General features: G+C 42.1%; 1 protein-coding gene across 1 annotated transcript; it reads left to right on the top strand.

Moving 5' to 3' along the window:
* The first annotated feature begins 5,904 nt into the window (after positions 1–5,904).
* On the top strand, positions 5,905–9,266 carry LOC119033718 (flagellar attachment zone protein 1-like). The gene is made up of 4 exons (XM_037124147.1): positions 5,905–6,056; positions 6,728–6,799; positions 6,920–7,009; positions 7,235–9,266. Exons 1-4 carry the CDS (start codon positions 5,993–5,995, stop codon positions 8,383–8,385), a joined length of 1,377 nt encoding a protein of 458 aa, XP_036980042.1. The 5' UTR covers positions 5,905–5,992; the 3' UTR covers positions 8,386–9,266.
* The last annotated feature ends 7,456 nt before the right edge of the window (positions 9,267–16,722 follow it).

Genomic DNA, 16,722 nt, shown 5'->3' with positions numbered 1-16,722 from the left:
GTTCCCAAGACATAATGTGGGTGTTTAAAACTGGATTAACAGGCAGAGAGAATGAACAAGACAAACATTCCTGCAGATGAAACTCACGCTGGGCCAAACCGCTTTGTGTCAGTAAAGTTGTATTCTGATTAATGCGTTGTGGCGCGTAAACACATCTGATCCTCTTAATTAAACATTTCTGATCAGAATGATTTCAATCGGATTGAAGAAACATTGTTGGTGTTTCAGTAACTCCACAGCTTCAGTTACACGATGAACCTCCATTAACTTGACTGCTTTAGTAAGTAAGACTAATGTTTTTCTGACGGGCTGAGATATCAGTGACATCATGTTGTGTAGATTCTGTACCTGTGGAGCTAAAAGACGTACAAACTTCAGATCGCTTCAGATTTTAAATTATGGATGGAAGCAACACTTTTTGCCTTGTGACCTCTTAAAAGAAAAATAGGTTTTCCAGTTGGCAGATAAACACAAAAATATTGGCTGCAGTTGTCTGTTAAAGTTGTGAGTCACACCCACATGAACTAAACACGTGTGTGCTTTATTGTTTTTGGTGATCAGCTGTGAATAAAAGAAAGAACTTTCTGGATTTGCCTGAAGTGTGTGGTGCTGTTTCTGTGGAGCGGGCGGTCACAGATGCAATCACTCGCTCATTAGTGCCACAAAGTGTTTTTTTCAAGAAGGAGGTTCACTGAAAGAAAGTAGGTCACAGTGGATCACCTGTTTGCTCTGCTGTCATGCACTTTGTTCACCATGAAAGAGGTAAAACTAAAAGTAGAGCAACTGAGATGAATTAACAGAGTCGAATCAAAGGAAGGCATTGACCTTGATAAAGAAATTGGATGTGAAAATCATCATTTTCAGTTCAGAGAAAATGCTTCTACTTATTTCCACTTCATTCTCTATTGGAAAAAATATGAACACAGATTTCAAAATTCAACAAAACAATGATTTGGCAGCATTTCTCAGGCCCTCACACGCCGCCTGTACGTGACCTCCTCACCTCTCTGGACTCGTGTCGCTTGTGTTCTGGTTGAAGAACAAAAGATACACATCGATAATGATTTCTCTAAACGGCTGTTTCAGGTCATTGGGAGAGCACTTAATTATTATAATGAGGTAAAAGAGCGGTCCTTAGAGAAAAATTAACTAACTGACTCGGGCCAGCGGCGCGTTACAGCGATCCGCCCACCTCCGCAAACAAAGTCAGGTCGGGCTTATTTATAACAAGACTTTCAGGGAAATCTGTTCACGTGGCGACGATGTTGACACGAACACAGAGAGAAATGAAAGTGACACGTGATGCAGCGCTGAAACTAAAGCGGATCAGCGCCAAATGTAGTCAGATATTCTTATATATGTATGCATAAGTTTATAGACAGCACGAGTTCAGCTGGCAGCAAGAAGTTACACCACAGCAGCGACTCTCACACGCGTCCGGTCCATTTTGTTCCACTGTTTCAAAGTGTAGAACAACAAAAGAGAAGCCAAACTTTCTGTACACGGTGCAGTTTTCAGTCTTTCATTGATACGTGTGAGTATTTGTCGTCCACAGCAGGTCATTTAAAAACCGCACAGTCTCATTCTGCATCATTTTAGCAATAACAGACATGCAGCATACCCAAACACCTTCAAAATAAAAGCATCAAAAATACAAAAAATCTCCTCCGTTAGGTTTAGATTGACATCATGAAAACAACAGCTGGACTCCCCGACTTCTTCCATTAAGGACTTTCTGGTTCTTTATGCAAAGTTCCTGCGCCCCCGTTATTATCGCCCCCTACAGGTACTTCACACACCTGCATGTGTCATATACAGGAAACCTCTGTCAGTGACAAGCTTTGCCATTCACCTGGACTGAGTCTAGACACGAGGTTAGTGTTTGGTCACAGCAGAAAGTGGCATAGAAAGCTTAAGAGACACATAATTTATACTCAGTTCATTTCAAGTTTAGCATTGTCGAAGAAATAGTTGGGATTATTCACAGTCACAGTTTCTGGAGAGACATTTTCAATGCTGATTGGATTTTTTTGCCTCACTCACATTCAGGATTTCTTAAAACTCTGCTGAATAAAACAAAAAAGTAAGCGAACGAATACTTGGAGATGGAAGTGATTTGTCATGGAGGTATTTCGGTGAACCTTTAGCTGGAATCTAAACATGAAGGGTAAATGTCTGACGGTGCAGCCGAGTCAGAGACCAGCTGGAGGAAACATCGATGGTGAACCAGTCGGAGGAGGTGGAGGAGGATGTGGAGAGGGAGGAGGAAGAGTGGGTATGGACATACAGCCGTACAGCAGATAATTATTGGTTTTGTCAGACAACATCTGTTATGTCAGCATTCCAGCCGTCAGCCTGGAGGAGGACGAGCTAAAAACCGCCTGCAGAGTTCAGAGACAGACAGAAACAAGGCCAGACACAGGAAGGCAAAACCCAGCGTTCACTTTGGACACTTTGGAGTTCACCTTCATGTTTATGTGAGCGGAGAGTCTGAACATTCAGCCTGAGGGTCACAAGTTCAAATCCCCGTCTGCCCCGCTGCAGTGTCCTTGACCAAGACTGTCTCCCCTCAGGCTGACCATGACCTCTGACCTTCTTGGAGTGTCCTACAGATTTTACATGGACTACCTGGTCTGGTCTGCAGCCACAGCTAAACATTATACATTAACAGTTATGTGACTCTCACCTGGAAATACTTTGCTTTGTCATTTTGCCCTGACGACAAATTCACAGCTGCTCCAGGATTTACAAGGAGCCACCAAACGAGCAAATTAAACATCAGTGTTGTTAGAGGAAAATAACTTTTCCATTACAAATTTTCAGAACCAAAGAATCTTCATGGGCTTCATGTGATCATTAATTATCGGGATCTTCTTCTTCTGTCAGTGATATATTGACACCACATCAGTGAACATGTTTCTATGCGTGTTCTTTTCACTGTTATCCTCGTCCTCCCGTGTGATAAGTTCACACTTCTATCGTTAGATGTGGTCGATGTGTAAACGCAGCCACTGATTCGTCTTTTGGTCAAAGTATTCTGAACTTCTGACAATATTCCAACTAAACAGTTTTCATGTCACTAATATTCCTGTTGTCATGCAGCTGTGCAAATGCTGATTAACAGGACAACGAACAGCTGGAGGACTCGCCCTCCTTTTCAGACTGCAGTCGTGCTGCTCCTGTGGTTTACCCTCGTTAACTCCCTTCTCCAGGTTTTTGCAAAATGGTGTTCTTTAAGCTTTTCTCCTTCACGCATGAGAACAGACTCTGATGCATATAACCAACACCACAGGCAGCTAATGCCACCGTGGACAACATGGAGGTTCTGGATGAGGTACAACAGCGTGAATGTTGGGAGGCTGATGGTTTTAAAATGGTGCACCACATCTTGCAAGTCATTAGATTCATTGATGGGACCCATATTCCTGTTATGCCACTATCAGACCAATACTTTTTGGTTTCTGTGATTCCTCTATATGTAAACTGTGGTATAAACCCCGATTAAGAGGTGTATTCTGAATGCACTGTCCATAGACTGATCTTTAAACAACAAGTCTTAAACAGAAATTGCCATTTTGAGAATAAGCTCTAATCTAGGTTGTCTAAATGAAATATATCGTTCTCATAATCCTGATTAAATTCAGAATTATAGTGAAAAATGAGTCTCAGTGTGTTGATGCGTTCCCATAAGAGACGGTTTTCCATTATCAACACATTACCTCCCTCCACTGCTGTGTTTAACTTCCCTTTACCGTCACTGTGGACGTCGAAAGATGAAACTTTACATGATGCAGCAGGTGTGTTTCCCTTTAGGGGTCATATAAGGAAAAGTGTGTGAGAGATGAAGGGATGTATGGAGCTGGAGAGAAATAAGAATAGAGCGAGAAATAATAAGAGAACTGGGCAGAGGAACAGACCAACTGACTGGTGATTTATTGGTTGTCTCCCTGACTGATAACATCACCGTTTGAACAAAAGACTGAAGGACGGATATTAAAGACTTTGTTCTCTGTTGGAGGAATGTTTGTTTTAAACCCCAAACTAAATTATTTTCAGCAATTTCTTAAATGTATGTAAACAAAATACAGATAATTAAACCTTTTTGTTCTCTACATTACATTTACGTCTACTGAAACATATTTTTCATCCTTCAGAATAAAATTTTAGGACTCAGTTGCAGACTTGTTAAGACAGAGATTTTTCCTGCGCACTTCGACTGACTGGTTGTCTGACTGACTGTCTGCCACATACCAGAGTACAGTTCAAGAGTTCAGTTAATTCATGAACTCTGTCGGGGCACCACACCCAGCCAACGGCACATTAAAGCCTCCTGCAGGAGTGTGTTTCTGTGTGTGTGTGTGTGTTTGTGCTGTTGTGTCCTCATGCATTAGTGACTCTACACTATGTGTGGAAGTGTTTGAGTTCCAGCTCCTCCACACGCCAGTCCACCTACACAGGTGTTCTCACTTATTGTGCCTGACTGGACCTCTATAGGTGACTGACATGTAAATATGAAACCTTTGGCATTCTCACTACCTGCGTCCTCTGGTTACAGCGGTGTCAGAGGGGGAGTGTCTTGAAGCATTCACTTCTTTCAGCAGAAACATTTCAAATGTAGTGTTTTTGTAGGTTTTAGGTGATTGTGCACATTCAGAAGTGATTTTCAGGGCTCAGAAGTGAGAGCTGCTGCAGCAAAAATATAAACGCTGTATAAGGATGGAGAGGAACGCAATGGTGTCACATTTTCCCACAAAACACAAAAAGACAAATCATAGAAACATCCCTAGTCTTGCTCAGGTTCCTCACTCCTCTCCTGAATCCACCCAAAACTCTTATTTCTGCTCCGAGGAGCGAGACGGGATCTCTGAGGAGCCACGAGCCTTCCTCTGAGGTTTTCAGCTGACTGCCATGATGTAGACTTCCACTGCCACCAAATCTGGCTTAGTTTCCTGGAGTCTCTCCATGTATCCCTGCTGAGACGCAAGGAAAAGATGCAAGCGAGGTCCACTAACTGTGGCTGCAGTGAATGAGTTCAGCTGTGACATCAGGAGGGCAGCAAACACATATTTTATGATGTAAAAACAGAAACTAGAAGAGAACAGAAGGACATGAAGCCTGCGTTGTGAGGGAAGTACCAGGTGGGTGTGTTTTACAGAGGAACTTCATGCCTCGAGTCTTTTTACAATTAATCTCTATCTTTATAAATATAAAGAGGAAACAACACCAGCACAAGAACAAGTTTGTTTTCTTGTTGGTAAAAAGTCACTGGAGAATAGAAATGTATGAAATTAAACCATGACAGGAACCAAGCAACTTTTATTTTCTTTGATATTCCTGAAACTGCGTCTGACAACCTGGAGACAAGCCAGAATTCATGAAGACTCACTTTAAACTTCCATTGGATGTGAAATCCTCTGGTCAAGAACTGTCTTCCAGCCGTGTCCTCCCTCATCACAAAAATAATCAACTCCTCCCTCATCTCTGAAATACTGGAACGCACCATTGCCGCTGACTCAGTTCTCCTTAAAGTCACCAACCACCTCCTCTTCTCCACAGACTCCGGCCACCTCAGCATCCTCATCCTCAAATCCTGGATGTCACAGTCATCTTTGACACCAGCCTCTTCTTACAGCAACACATTCATCAAATCACCAGAACTGCCTTCTTCCACCAAAAAACCATGGCCAGTGTCTGAACTATCTCTGCTTCAGGGACACATGTTGTTGGTTATAGATATAGATAAGATGTAATGTTGATTAAAAGTGGCCTATGCAGCATGAAACTGAGGAACAGAGTTGAGGGTGTGAAAACCGCCTGTATGGTGACACAACATTACTTACAGAACTTGACACCACCTTAACAAGCTCAAAAAGCAGAAGTATATTATAAAATCCAAACACAGCAGACTCGCCACCATTTGGGGAATAAAACAGTTGGTCTCCAGTTGCAGCTCTCGTTTCAGACCGCTGGTGGATCGTTCGCTCTGAGCAAGATGAGGAAAACATCCAAAGAGCCCGCAGTTACCTTCATCGATCCTAATGTTTATATGTCTGCTGGTAAGATTTATTACAACTTGTTTATTTACAGGGTGATCATCCTTCTGCACACCATGTCCCATGTGTGCTCGAGTTCAGGCAGCTGAAGCACTTGAAGTAAAGGAAGTACATTTATTTTTTATGCACTGGGTTGAAATTATCATAGAAACTCTACTGATAATTTTTGACGTGTGTATACCTCCATTTTGTTTCAACCAAATCTAAATCTTGTGTTGTAATTATCTAGTTATGTCACATGAAAAAAAAAACACATTTTGACAGCATTATTTAATTTCCTTTTCCTTTGTTAACTGTTAATATTTATTGTAAAAATATATTTAAAAACTAAAGATATATCATTTAATATTGTTAAATTTTTTTCTATTTTTGTATGACATATTGAGTCAGTTTTCCATTGTGGTGAGGACATTTGCAAGTCACAGTACACCGTCTAATGTCTGTAACTGTAATATTGTTTGCTGTGATGACTTTGCTCAATATTATTATTAATATTATTTTGATTATGCTTGATTCCAGTCTGGCAGCAAATAGTTACAACTGATCATTAGGTCCATCTTTGGCATTTTAATTTATATCCAGCTTTCTTAACACTGAATTGCTACTGTAAATATGCCTCAGTGTGGATATTGCTTTTCAAACATTTTTTGCATTTGACTATTTAACTGTTTCAGATGAGATTGAGGAAGAAGACGACTACATTAACACAGACGAATGCACCGTGGACAACATGCCGCCCACTTCAGGTACTTTATGAACAAGGCTGCAAATGTGTACAATTTGTACAAAAATGTACAAAAACCCCACATTTGACTATTAAATCCTATCTTTATGGTGATTCAAATGAATTCCTGTTGTCCTGTCAGATAAGAAGATTCCTCCCTTGGCTCAGTCTTTTTCACCAGTAGCAGCGTGTTGGGGGATCCTGTTGATCATCATGGCTCTGCGTATCCACTGTGAGTATAAAGCCAACAGTTATTCTGTGTTGTCTCTAAGCAAAGCATCAAAGGAGACGATGGATATAAATCTTAAATATATTCATGTAAATGTTATCCTGCCTTCACACGAGGCTGGAGGTGTTGTCTTTTTCATGTCTTTCATGGATTGTATCATTGATTTAAAGCTGCCCGGAAACAAATTCTTCCAGACCAACACCCTTCTGTTTTTTTTTTACATTGTAGTTACCTCTGTCATTTCCACCAAGCTGAGCGAGCAACTGAACTATTCAGAGGAAGCTGACGAATACATCAAACATGTCTCCAACCTGTCCTCAACCAATGACAGCTTGGAGAGGGACCCCGGCAATATGAAAGATCAGATAGACAAGATGGCGCGAGCTTATACTGTCTTACAGAAAAAGATCACAACCCTGAGTGGAGAAAACAAGCACCTGACAGCAGAAAACCAGCAGGTGAAGCAGGAAAACCAGCAGGTGAAGATGGAAAACCAGCAGGTGAAGATGGAAAACCAGCAGGTGAAGACGGAAAACCAGCAGGTGAAGACAGAAAATGAGCAGGTGAAGACAGAAAATGAGCAGGTGAAGACAGAAAATGAGCAGGTGAAGGCGGAAATCCAGCAAGTGAAGACTGAAAACCAGCAGGTGAAGACAGAAAACCAGCAGGTGAAGACAGAAAACCAGCAGGTGAAGACAGAAAACCAGCAGGTGAAGACGGAAAATGAGCAGGTGAAGGCGGAAATCCAGCAAGTGAAGACGGAAAACCAGCAGGTGAAAGCAGAAATCCAGCAGGTGAAGACAGAAAACCAGCAGGTGAAGACAGAAAACCAGCAGGTGAAGGCGGAAAACAAGCAAGTGAAGACAGAAAACCAGGAGGTGAAGGCGGAAAACAAGCAAGTGAAGACGGAAAACCAGGAGGTGAAAGCAGAAATCCAGCAGGTGAAGGCGGAAAACCTGCAGGTGAGGTCAGAAATCCAGCAGGTGAGGGCAGAAAATCAGCAAGTGAAGGCGGAAATCCAGCAGGTGAGGGCAGAGAACCAGCAGGTGAGGGCAGAAAACCAGCAGGTGAAGGTGGAAATCCAGCAGGTGAAGGTGGAAATCCAGCAGGTGAAGACTGAAAACCAGCAGGTGAAGACGGAAAACCAGCAGGTGAAGATTGAAAACCAGCAGGTGAAGACTGAAAACCAGCAGGTGAAGACTGAAAACCAGCAGGTGAAGACTGAAAACCAGCAGGTGAAGACAGAAATGAAGCAGATGAAGACAGAAATGAAGCAGATGGCGGCGGACATCAAGAGGCTGAATTTGTTGTTGGAGGGGTTCCGATCTACAACACAGGTTCCAGTAACGATGACATCATCATATGGATACTGGCGTTGAATGAGGTTGACAGTGAAGTCACCTGGTTGGATCTGTTAGAACGACTCTTGTTGTCATAATTACTATTGTCTCCCAGTCTCTCTGTCAGACAGACCAGGTGTTCATAAATACAGTTAAATGTCATATTCTATCAGAGAAGCTGTATGTATATGGTTTTCATGACACATATGAAAAAAGACGGACTACTCTGTGGGGTTCCTCAGGGGTCCGATCTCAGACCATTATTATTCCTTCCCTATGTTATTAATTTGTCTAAATGTCTCAAATCTACGATATATATCACAACTCTGTAGCTTTCACTCGCTCAGTGTTCACTGATAAGGATGCTAATTTGAGTTTAGGGACGGAGGGAACTTAATAAAACACATGAATAAAAATGCCAGAATTCTCAAAACGGCATTTTTAAAAAAAAAAATCATATGCAAGTTTAATTGTGAAAAACAACTCTGTTAAAGTGGAGGGAAGGTCATACTTTTTAAAATTTCAATCATGCAGTCACTTTTCTTGTTTTGGCAAAGTAAAAGGAAAGGACGTTTTTTAAGAATATTTAACTGATCTCTTGTAACAACTTTTTTTACTTTGTGTAATGATCCATACATCCATGTTTTATCTGTTTCACTCGTAAGTGATACTGTATACGTATTTACTGTTGCTCAGGAATTGATACAATTCATTTTGATATCATCATTGTTATTATTGTTGTTTTTTGATATATTGTCTCACTATGAGTTTAACGTTCCCTTCATGTTATGTCATGTCATGTTGAGTTTTGTGTGACTTTTATAACTTTCCTGCCTCTTCCTGTGTTGTTTGTTATGTTTTTATCATTTTCCTTTTTAAGGATTTATTCAAATCATGTGAAAATAAAATCTAATAAAATATACTGTAGTTATTATTTTTGGTAATTAAAACACTAAGGAATTTTTAATGACCGCCCACACCAAATGGAAGCGTAATATATTGAGTGCATGGACTGCATTTCACAAACATCTCAGAAGTGATGCGTGATGTGTGAACATCCAAACAGTCATTTGAACCCAGAATGCATTTCTGTGTTGCTGACACCAAAATTCATTGTGCATTTTCCTGAAGTCTGGCAAACATGCTGAATCCATTTCTTTATTCAGAAACATTTTGCACAGCTGATTTTATCAAATTATTTACATGTACGTCCATATTTATCTTGGCACATCACCATGTAGGCCTGAGCCATGAATGTCAAAGCTAATGTGTGATTCAAGTGACAAATGACAGGGTGGAGTTTGTCACCACAGCTCGAGCTGACGCGTCACTATCATGTCATTACGCTCTTAGCTGTCAAAAATGTAATGTAAAGCGTGAAAATCATGAGTTCCTCACAGGAGATAATCCACAGACAGTTCAAGAGTTCAGTTAATTCATGAACTCTGTCGGGGCACCACACCCAGCCAACGGCACATTAAAGCCTCCTGCAGGAGTGTGTGTCTGTGTGTGTGTGTGTGTTTGTGCTGTTGTGTCCTCATGCATTAGTGACTCTACACTATGTGTGGAAGTGTTTGAGTTCCAGCTCCTCCACACGCCAGTCCACCTACACAGGTGTTCTCACTTATTGTGCCTGACTGGACCTCTATAGGTGTGGGTCCTGACTGACATGTAAATATGAAACCTTTGGCATTCTCACTACCTGCGTCCTCTGGTTACAGCGGTGTCAGAGGGGGAGTGTCTTGAAGCATTCAGTTCATTCAGCAGAAACATTTCAAATGTAGTTTTTTTGTAGGTTTTAGGTGTTTGTGCACATTCAGAAGTGATTTTCAGGCCTCAGAGCTGAGAGCTGCTGCAGCAAATAGCAAGTAATGTTGTTTTGTTCACTGATAAGGATGCTAATTTGAGTTTAGCTATTTGTTGTTATGATTGTTTTTTGATATACTGTTTCACAAGTTTAACGTTACCTTCATGTTATGTCATGTTAAGTTTTGTGTGACTTGCATTGTAAATTATGTTTTTTATCACTTCCCTTTTTAGGGTATTATTCAAATTGTGTGAAAATAAAATCTAATAAAATGTATTGTAGTAGGAATTTTTGATGACCACCCACATGAAATGGAAGTGCAAGATATATTTGCATTTCAAAAACATCTCAAAAGTGAAGTGTGATGTGTGAACATCCAAACATCCATTTGAACCCAGAATGCATTTCTGTCTTAGAAAGTTCTGTCACCTGAAAAAATGTTTCCTTAAAGCTGCCTGTTGAAAAAGAATTACATTCATGTGTTGCTGACAACACAATTCATTGACCATTTCCCTGAAGTCTGACAAACATGCTCGATACATGAGGAATCCTTCCTCAAACATGTATTTGTACATGTACGTCCATATTTATCTTGACACATCACCCTGTAGGCCTGAGCCATGAATGTCAAAGCTAATGTGTGAATCAGCTGACAAATGAGAGGGCGGAGTTTGTCACCACAGCTCGAGCTGATGCGTCACTATCTTGTCATTTCTAAGAGAACTATAGAGAAGTACCTGTGTCGCTCTCTTAACAATATACACACTTTGCATTCAGAAATGTAATGTGCAACACGTTTGGCACTCTGAGGAGCTCAAAGGTGCCAAAAAATGTCTGAGTGAAAATCATCAATCAACCGCTTACATGAGATAATCCACAGAGCTTCATGTAGAAATTGTTTTCTATCTTCTGAACTACACCTGCCGACTGCTGTAACCTGTAGAGGGAAATGTGTGTGTGTGTGTGTGTGTGTGTGTGTGTGTGTGTGTGGTGTTATTGGCTCAACAATCAAGGAGTTCAAAGAGGCTAATGATAGCAGTCAGCTACAGTTTGAAGAGCGACAACAAACAATCAAGCGCTGCTACTCATCCTGCACTTCACCACACACACACACACACACAAAAGAGATAACACACAATTAAAGTCTTTGGGAAAATTACGGAGGGTTTGGTGCTCGTGCACATTCAGATGAATACACATAACAATCACATTCATGATCATAAGGCAAAGAAAATAAAGTCCAGAAACTGTCATTAAATACACGCGCATGATCACAAAATTGTCAATTCAAGTGATTCAAACCAAAACACTAGTGAGTGTGAGTGTGTGTTTGCAGTGTTGGTCAGTGTGTGTGGAGGCAGTCTGATCAGTGTGTTGTGTTAGAGACCCAAACAGAGATTTACGAGTGAACATGAACACACACACACACACACACCGGGTCACGGTGGGGTCCGCGGCCGAGTCAAACGGGCCGCGGCTGCCTGCATTCCTGTACGGAGGTCTGTGTTGATACGTGCGTCGCAGCGCTGCGCGGCTGTCTGGGCTCCCAGCCTGCGAATCCAAACACGGTGGGGTCAGGACCTCGCTGTATTTGCTTAACGCCGAGATAGGTGTCACCACGACGGGGTTACATCGAAGCAGCGCCAGGCATAACTGGCTCCGGAATGACAACAAACACTGCCGGAGTGTTGTTCTGGATAATTTGCTGGTGTTTTCCCAAAGCCGGAGCTTAGCTGACAACACAGGACGTTTAACTCGATCAGTGTTCCGTTTTTTATCTGTTTTATTTTTCACATAACGTGTTGTTGCTGCCCTCACTGTTCCTCCACCCAAGAACTTAACCCGGTCCAGCCGAGCCCGGTCAGCCCCGGTTCTGTTTTAATAGCTTCCTTTCATCGGCTTTAAATTGTTTTGGTTGGCCATCATAATTCAGCAGCCTCTTCAGATAACAAAGAACCGACATGAAAACAGAAAAGGACATGAACTGACAGCCACCCAACCAATGGACTCGCACCGTTTGATGGAAATTTTATTTCAACTCGGCTTTTTTGTCGTTCTGACGCCTCTTTTGACTCCTTTTGTGCAAATTACAATAACATTACTACAGACGGACAGATATAAGAGCGCAGATGGCAGAATAAAGGCTGGCCTTGTACCGCGCTGCAAACCACAGATAAAGTAACAACTTTACGTTTCTTTAGATTTGAAGTTTGACCACTTGGTTCCTGTAAGACAAAGATCTAATTTCAGCCCCAAATTCTTGTGTTTGGAGCCTCAACCACAGCTGGAAAATGTCTTGACACCTCCCAACATCTCATATACATGTAATGTTGACATGATAGGACAGATTTGGTTTGTAATGTGGTCACAGGTTGTTTGCACCCTGTCTGGTCGAGCTCATGGTTCCAACTTCAGTAGACGCTGTTTCGCAGTGAAGCACCTGAAATGTTTTTAAGAATTGGAGAAAGAGGTGATTAACTTCACAGTTGTGGCCACTTCCAGAAAACCGACATTGGAGAACATGTTCCTTATAGATAAAATAACATCAACCAAAGAGGAAACACACACAAAAACATCGTTTCTCGAAGGAGTAATGTTGATTCTCTGGATTGAAAATATAACCACACCCCCCTCCGATGATGTCATCAAAGGTACAGGTGTTTCAGCTTTGACAGGTGACTGGAAACACTTCACTACAAAATCACAATCATGTTGCATGTTTGCAACCAGAGCGACAGAAACTGAATCCGACCTGAACCTGAACCGTTCTGAACCGAGCTTACATCACAGCTTCAGACGGACATTTTTTACAGTGTATCCGTCTGTCCCTGCTGTAAAAGCAGGGCAGACTGTCTGTGTGTCTTTGTGTCAGTGTTGTTGCTGAGTGCAGTGACCTGGGGTTACTCTCCCTCTCTGTTCCCGTTAGGGTAAATATCCCTCTATTAGCAACAAGTGGTCTGAAAGCTCTGATCCTCTCAGAGCTGCTGGCTGCTGGAAGCTTTTAGAGAGAGATAAAGAGAGAGCAGCTCCGTCTGTTCAGCCCTCACAGCCGCGAGAACCGAGGCACCGCCTGGACCTGCAGATTCCAGCTACCGGTCGTTATGTTGATGTTTAAACAGAGCAGAGTTTCACATAGCTAATGTCTGCAGACACAGTATGTGAGACATGATGTGTGCGACACATCCACACACTTTACTTCAGATGGAAGCCCACAGACACGCAGCAGTGTGACACTTCAGGATACACAGCTCGATAATTCTCCAGAAACAACCCAGTATCCAGATTAAATGTCGGGAAAACAGGGGTTCTTTGGGCTCAATTTCAGTTTAATAACTTTTGGTCAGGTTTAGGAGAAGATCATGGATAAACTCAACAGATATCCCAGCTTTGATGCCATGAACACGTCTGGAGACGTCCCAACATCTCAAAAATATCCTGGATGGTCACCAGAAACACTTGGAGACATCCCAGCATCTCAATTAAAATATCTTGATCTCATCCCGACACATAGTTGGAGATGTCCCGGAGTCTCGTTCTGTTGCCAGATACACGTCTGTTGATGTCCTGATGTCTCGTTAAAAACATCATGTTTTGCTGTCTTAGCAGAAGTTTTTATCACGTGACCAGCAAACCTGCTCTGCCAACAACTACAAGCTGTTTGCTTTAACTCCATGTGAACAGAATAAAGAGCTGGTGAATCTTTTGTAATTTAACTCATGACTTATATTAAGTTATATCACACAATGGACGTGGACGTTCAGGACGAACCAGCAGCGACCTGTAGCTGATCCTACAACAGTTGATGAGTTTGTCTGAAGGCCTTTTCTTCCTCACAGACACTGTTGAACTTTGTTTGACCCTCCGCTCCTTCTTTAATAATCCATGACACAAACACAATCACAGCTTCAAAATGGCTCCTGTCTCTTCTTACTGTAAATATTTATGACTGAGGTTTCCTCATCTTCCTGTTACTCAGACGTCCACTCAGCGTCACTGTCAGACCTAAAAGCCTGCAGTCGGACACTTAGCTGGGACAGCTCCCTCTCTGTCGTCCTCTTTTGGTCTCTATCTCAGGTGTCTGTCCTACTCTGTCTTTCGTCTGGAGCAGCCGTGTCTAAACTTACAGTCCACGTCCTCCATGTCGAGCTTACGTTAGTCCCTGCAGGTCGCAGTAAGAAGCAAAGGATCAGTAGTGGAGTGTTCACAACGGAAAAACTGAAGAGCTGTGAAGACAACATCAACGTGTTGTTAAATTAAAGAGGAATCAAAACACGTCACAGCTTTATTAAATATTGTTTATTTAAAATCCTCACAAAGCTAATATTATCAACAGAATGTGAAGTAACAACTTCTTTGTGCTGTGTTGCAGAGATAGCCACTGAAGTTAGCATGCTAACCAGCTAACCTCAGAGGTGACATGTCTCGTCTCATCTCTGGAGTCATATTCATGGTCAGAGCTGCTGTAAATCGCCTCTGTAGTGCATCCCATGTTTTCATACCGACTTCTGTCACTCTCAGAGTTCAGTCCCAGTCTGGTGTCCAGACCTGTTGCCCGCGGTGATTCACCTGATCTGACTTTCATGATTCAGACAGGGATCCCACCAGCCGACAGTGCCACTTAGCTCCAGAGCTAACGGAGCTACTTGCTAACTGTAGCTAGCCAAAGATAGCTACAGCAAAGAGTATGTTGTTTGAGTAAAGTGTCTTTTCTCTGATCCCATTTAGTTCTTAATAGAGCAAAAGTGTTAAATAGATTCTATCAAAGATCTTTGTTCCAAAAGTCTACACATACTTTCCTCCAACTATTTATTCAACGTCTTTATTCAAGTAAAAGTAATAAAGTACAGGCTCTGAAATGAACTCAGAGTGTCAAAGTAACAAGCCAACAGCTTCAACAGTTCACTGAAATAAGTCTGTTTTTCAAAATGTGAGGAAAAGTCAAAGCTGTCAGGAAGTGAAGTAGCTGCAGATACCTGAAAGTACTTTTATTCTACTAGTATGTGTCACTTCCCTCCTCTGAACACACACATCTTCCTTTCTCAGCAGCAGCCAGAGGCTACAGACCACCTGTGTGTGTGTGTGTGTGTGTGTGTGTGTGTGTGTGTGTGTGTGTGTGTGTGTGTTTCTCGGTGACCCTGCCATGTGTTTGCTGTCAGACAGAAGGATTTATGACTGGACCTCTCTCTCTGTCTGTGGTTATCACAGAGGTGTTTTCTAACCACAGGATACAAACACAAGTCGAAATGGAAACAACACTAACACAAAATTTTGGAATACAGTTAAAAGTCTAGCGATGTGTTATTGTTATTGTCGCTGTCGGTCCGAAGCCTCCCTGTGAATCTCTAAATTCACTTTTTCACTTGAAAACACACAAAAGACTAAAAATATCCTGACAGTGAAGAGTTTATAGGAGTCAGAGCCAACGTGGCCGATAAAAGCTCTCGACTCTAAGAAACACATGAACCCTGAAAACTGGGATAAGATCTAAAACAAGCATGGCTGCCACAGTAACACACACACACACACACACACACACACACACACACACTTGTTCTCCAGGGTCATCATCCCTGCAGAGTTCAGCGGCGGGTCAGTGTCGACTTTCTGTTTCTTTCACTGCTCCTGGCACTCGTCTCTCACTCACTATTTTTTCTTAACGTTTTAAACGATGGAAACTAAAAGGTGCATGTTGTAAACAAACTGAGGCACATTTAGTTTAATTTACAAAAGCAGGTGACAGACTGCGACGTGATGGATCGTCCTCCGGATATCAAACATAATTAAAGCCTGTGGAGGGTAAACTTTGCTGCCTGCGACGTCAGAGAGAAAATCCCACAAATTAAAGTAACTACAGGTTTATTTTTTATTACACGATCCGGTTTTCTTCACAGTGCAACCCGTCTCCTCCAAGGTCTTTATAGTTTACACTTTGAATCCAGTTTCTCTTTTCCTTCCTTTTAATTACAGAGTGGCGCTCGCAGGTGAGCCGCGCCCTGCCGGCCGTGACGCTCTGTTTATGTTAGCGCAGGCAGAGACGTTCACCTTTCAGATGAAGCCGCTCCGGCGAGTTCACAGCGTGGCGAGTTCGTACAAGTTCAACTCCACCGCAAAAACACACACAGACACACACATGCACAAACAACACAGACGTGCACACACACACACGCAAACAGGCCTTTAATCTAACAGCAGGTACACAAGCTGGTTAGTGGAAGGAGCTCGAAACACTTGTGTGGAGTTTATTTAGTGTCAGCGCAGTGAAGACGACATGGATGTTTTCTTCTGTGGTACTTCTGCACATGAGTAAAACCCAGAGATGAGCAGCGGTGTGCAAAGTGTCCAAAAGAAACTTAAAAGTCAGTGACATGGTCAAAACTATTATTTTATTGTGCTACTCCTTTGGCTCCGATGCAGCATGCAATCTGTAAAGTAACGAAAAAGTAAAAGTTTGCAAACACATCAGGTACAATGAACAAAATCTGAACGTGTGTAGTGTTTCCCTGCGCTGGTACAGCTGTTGGCATCGTTAGCAACATGGCTACTGCTAGCAGCTAACTCTGATCTCAGAG

The sequence above is a fragment of the Acanthopagrus latus genome, chromosome 15 (assembly GCF_904848185.1).
Source record: "Acanthopagrus latus isolate v.2019 chromosome 15, fAcaLat1.1, whole genome shotgun sequence".
NCBI lineage: Eukaryota > Metazoa > Chordata > Actinopteri > Spariformes > Sparidae > Acanthopagrus > Acanthopagrus latus.
The sequence above is the reverse complement of the archived record's forward strand: the minus strand, read 5'-3'. Positions and strand labels throughout refer to the sequence as shown.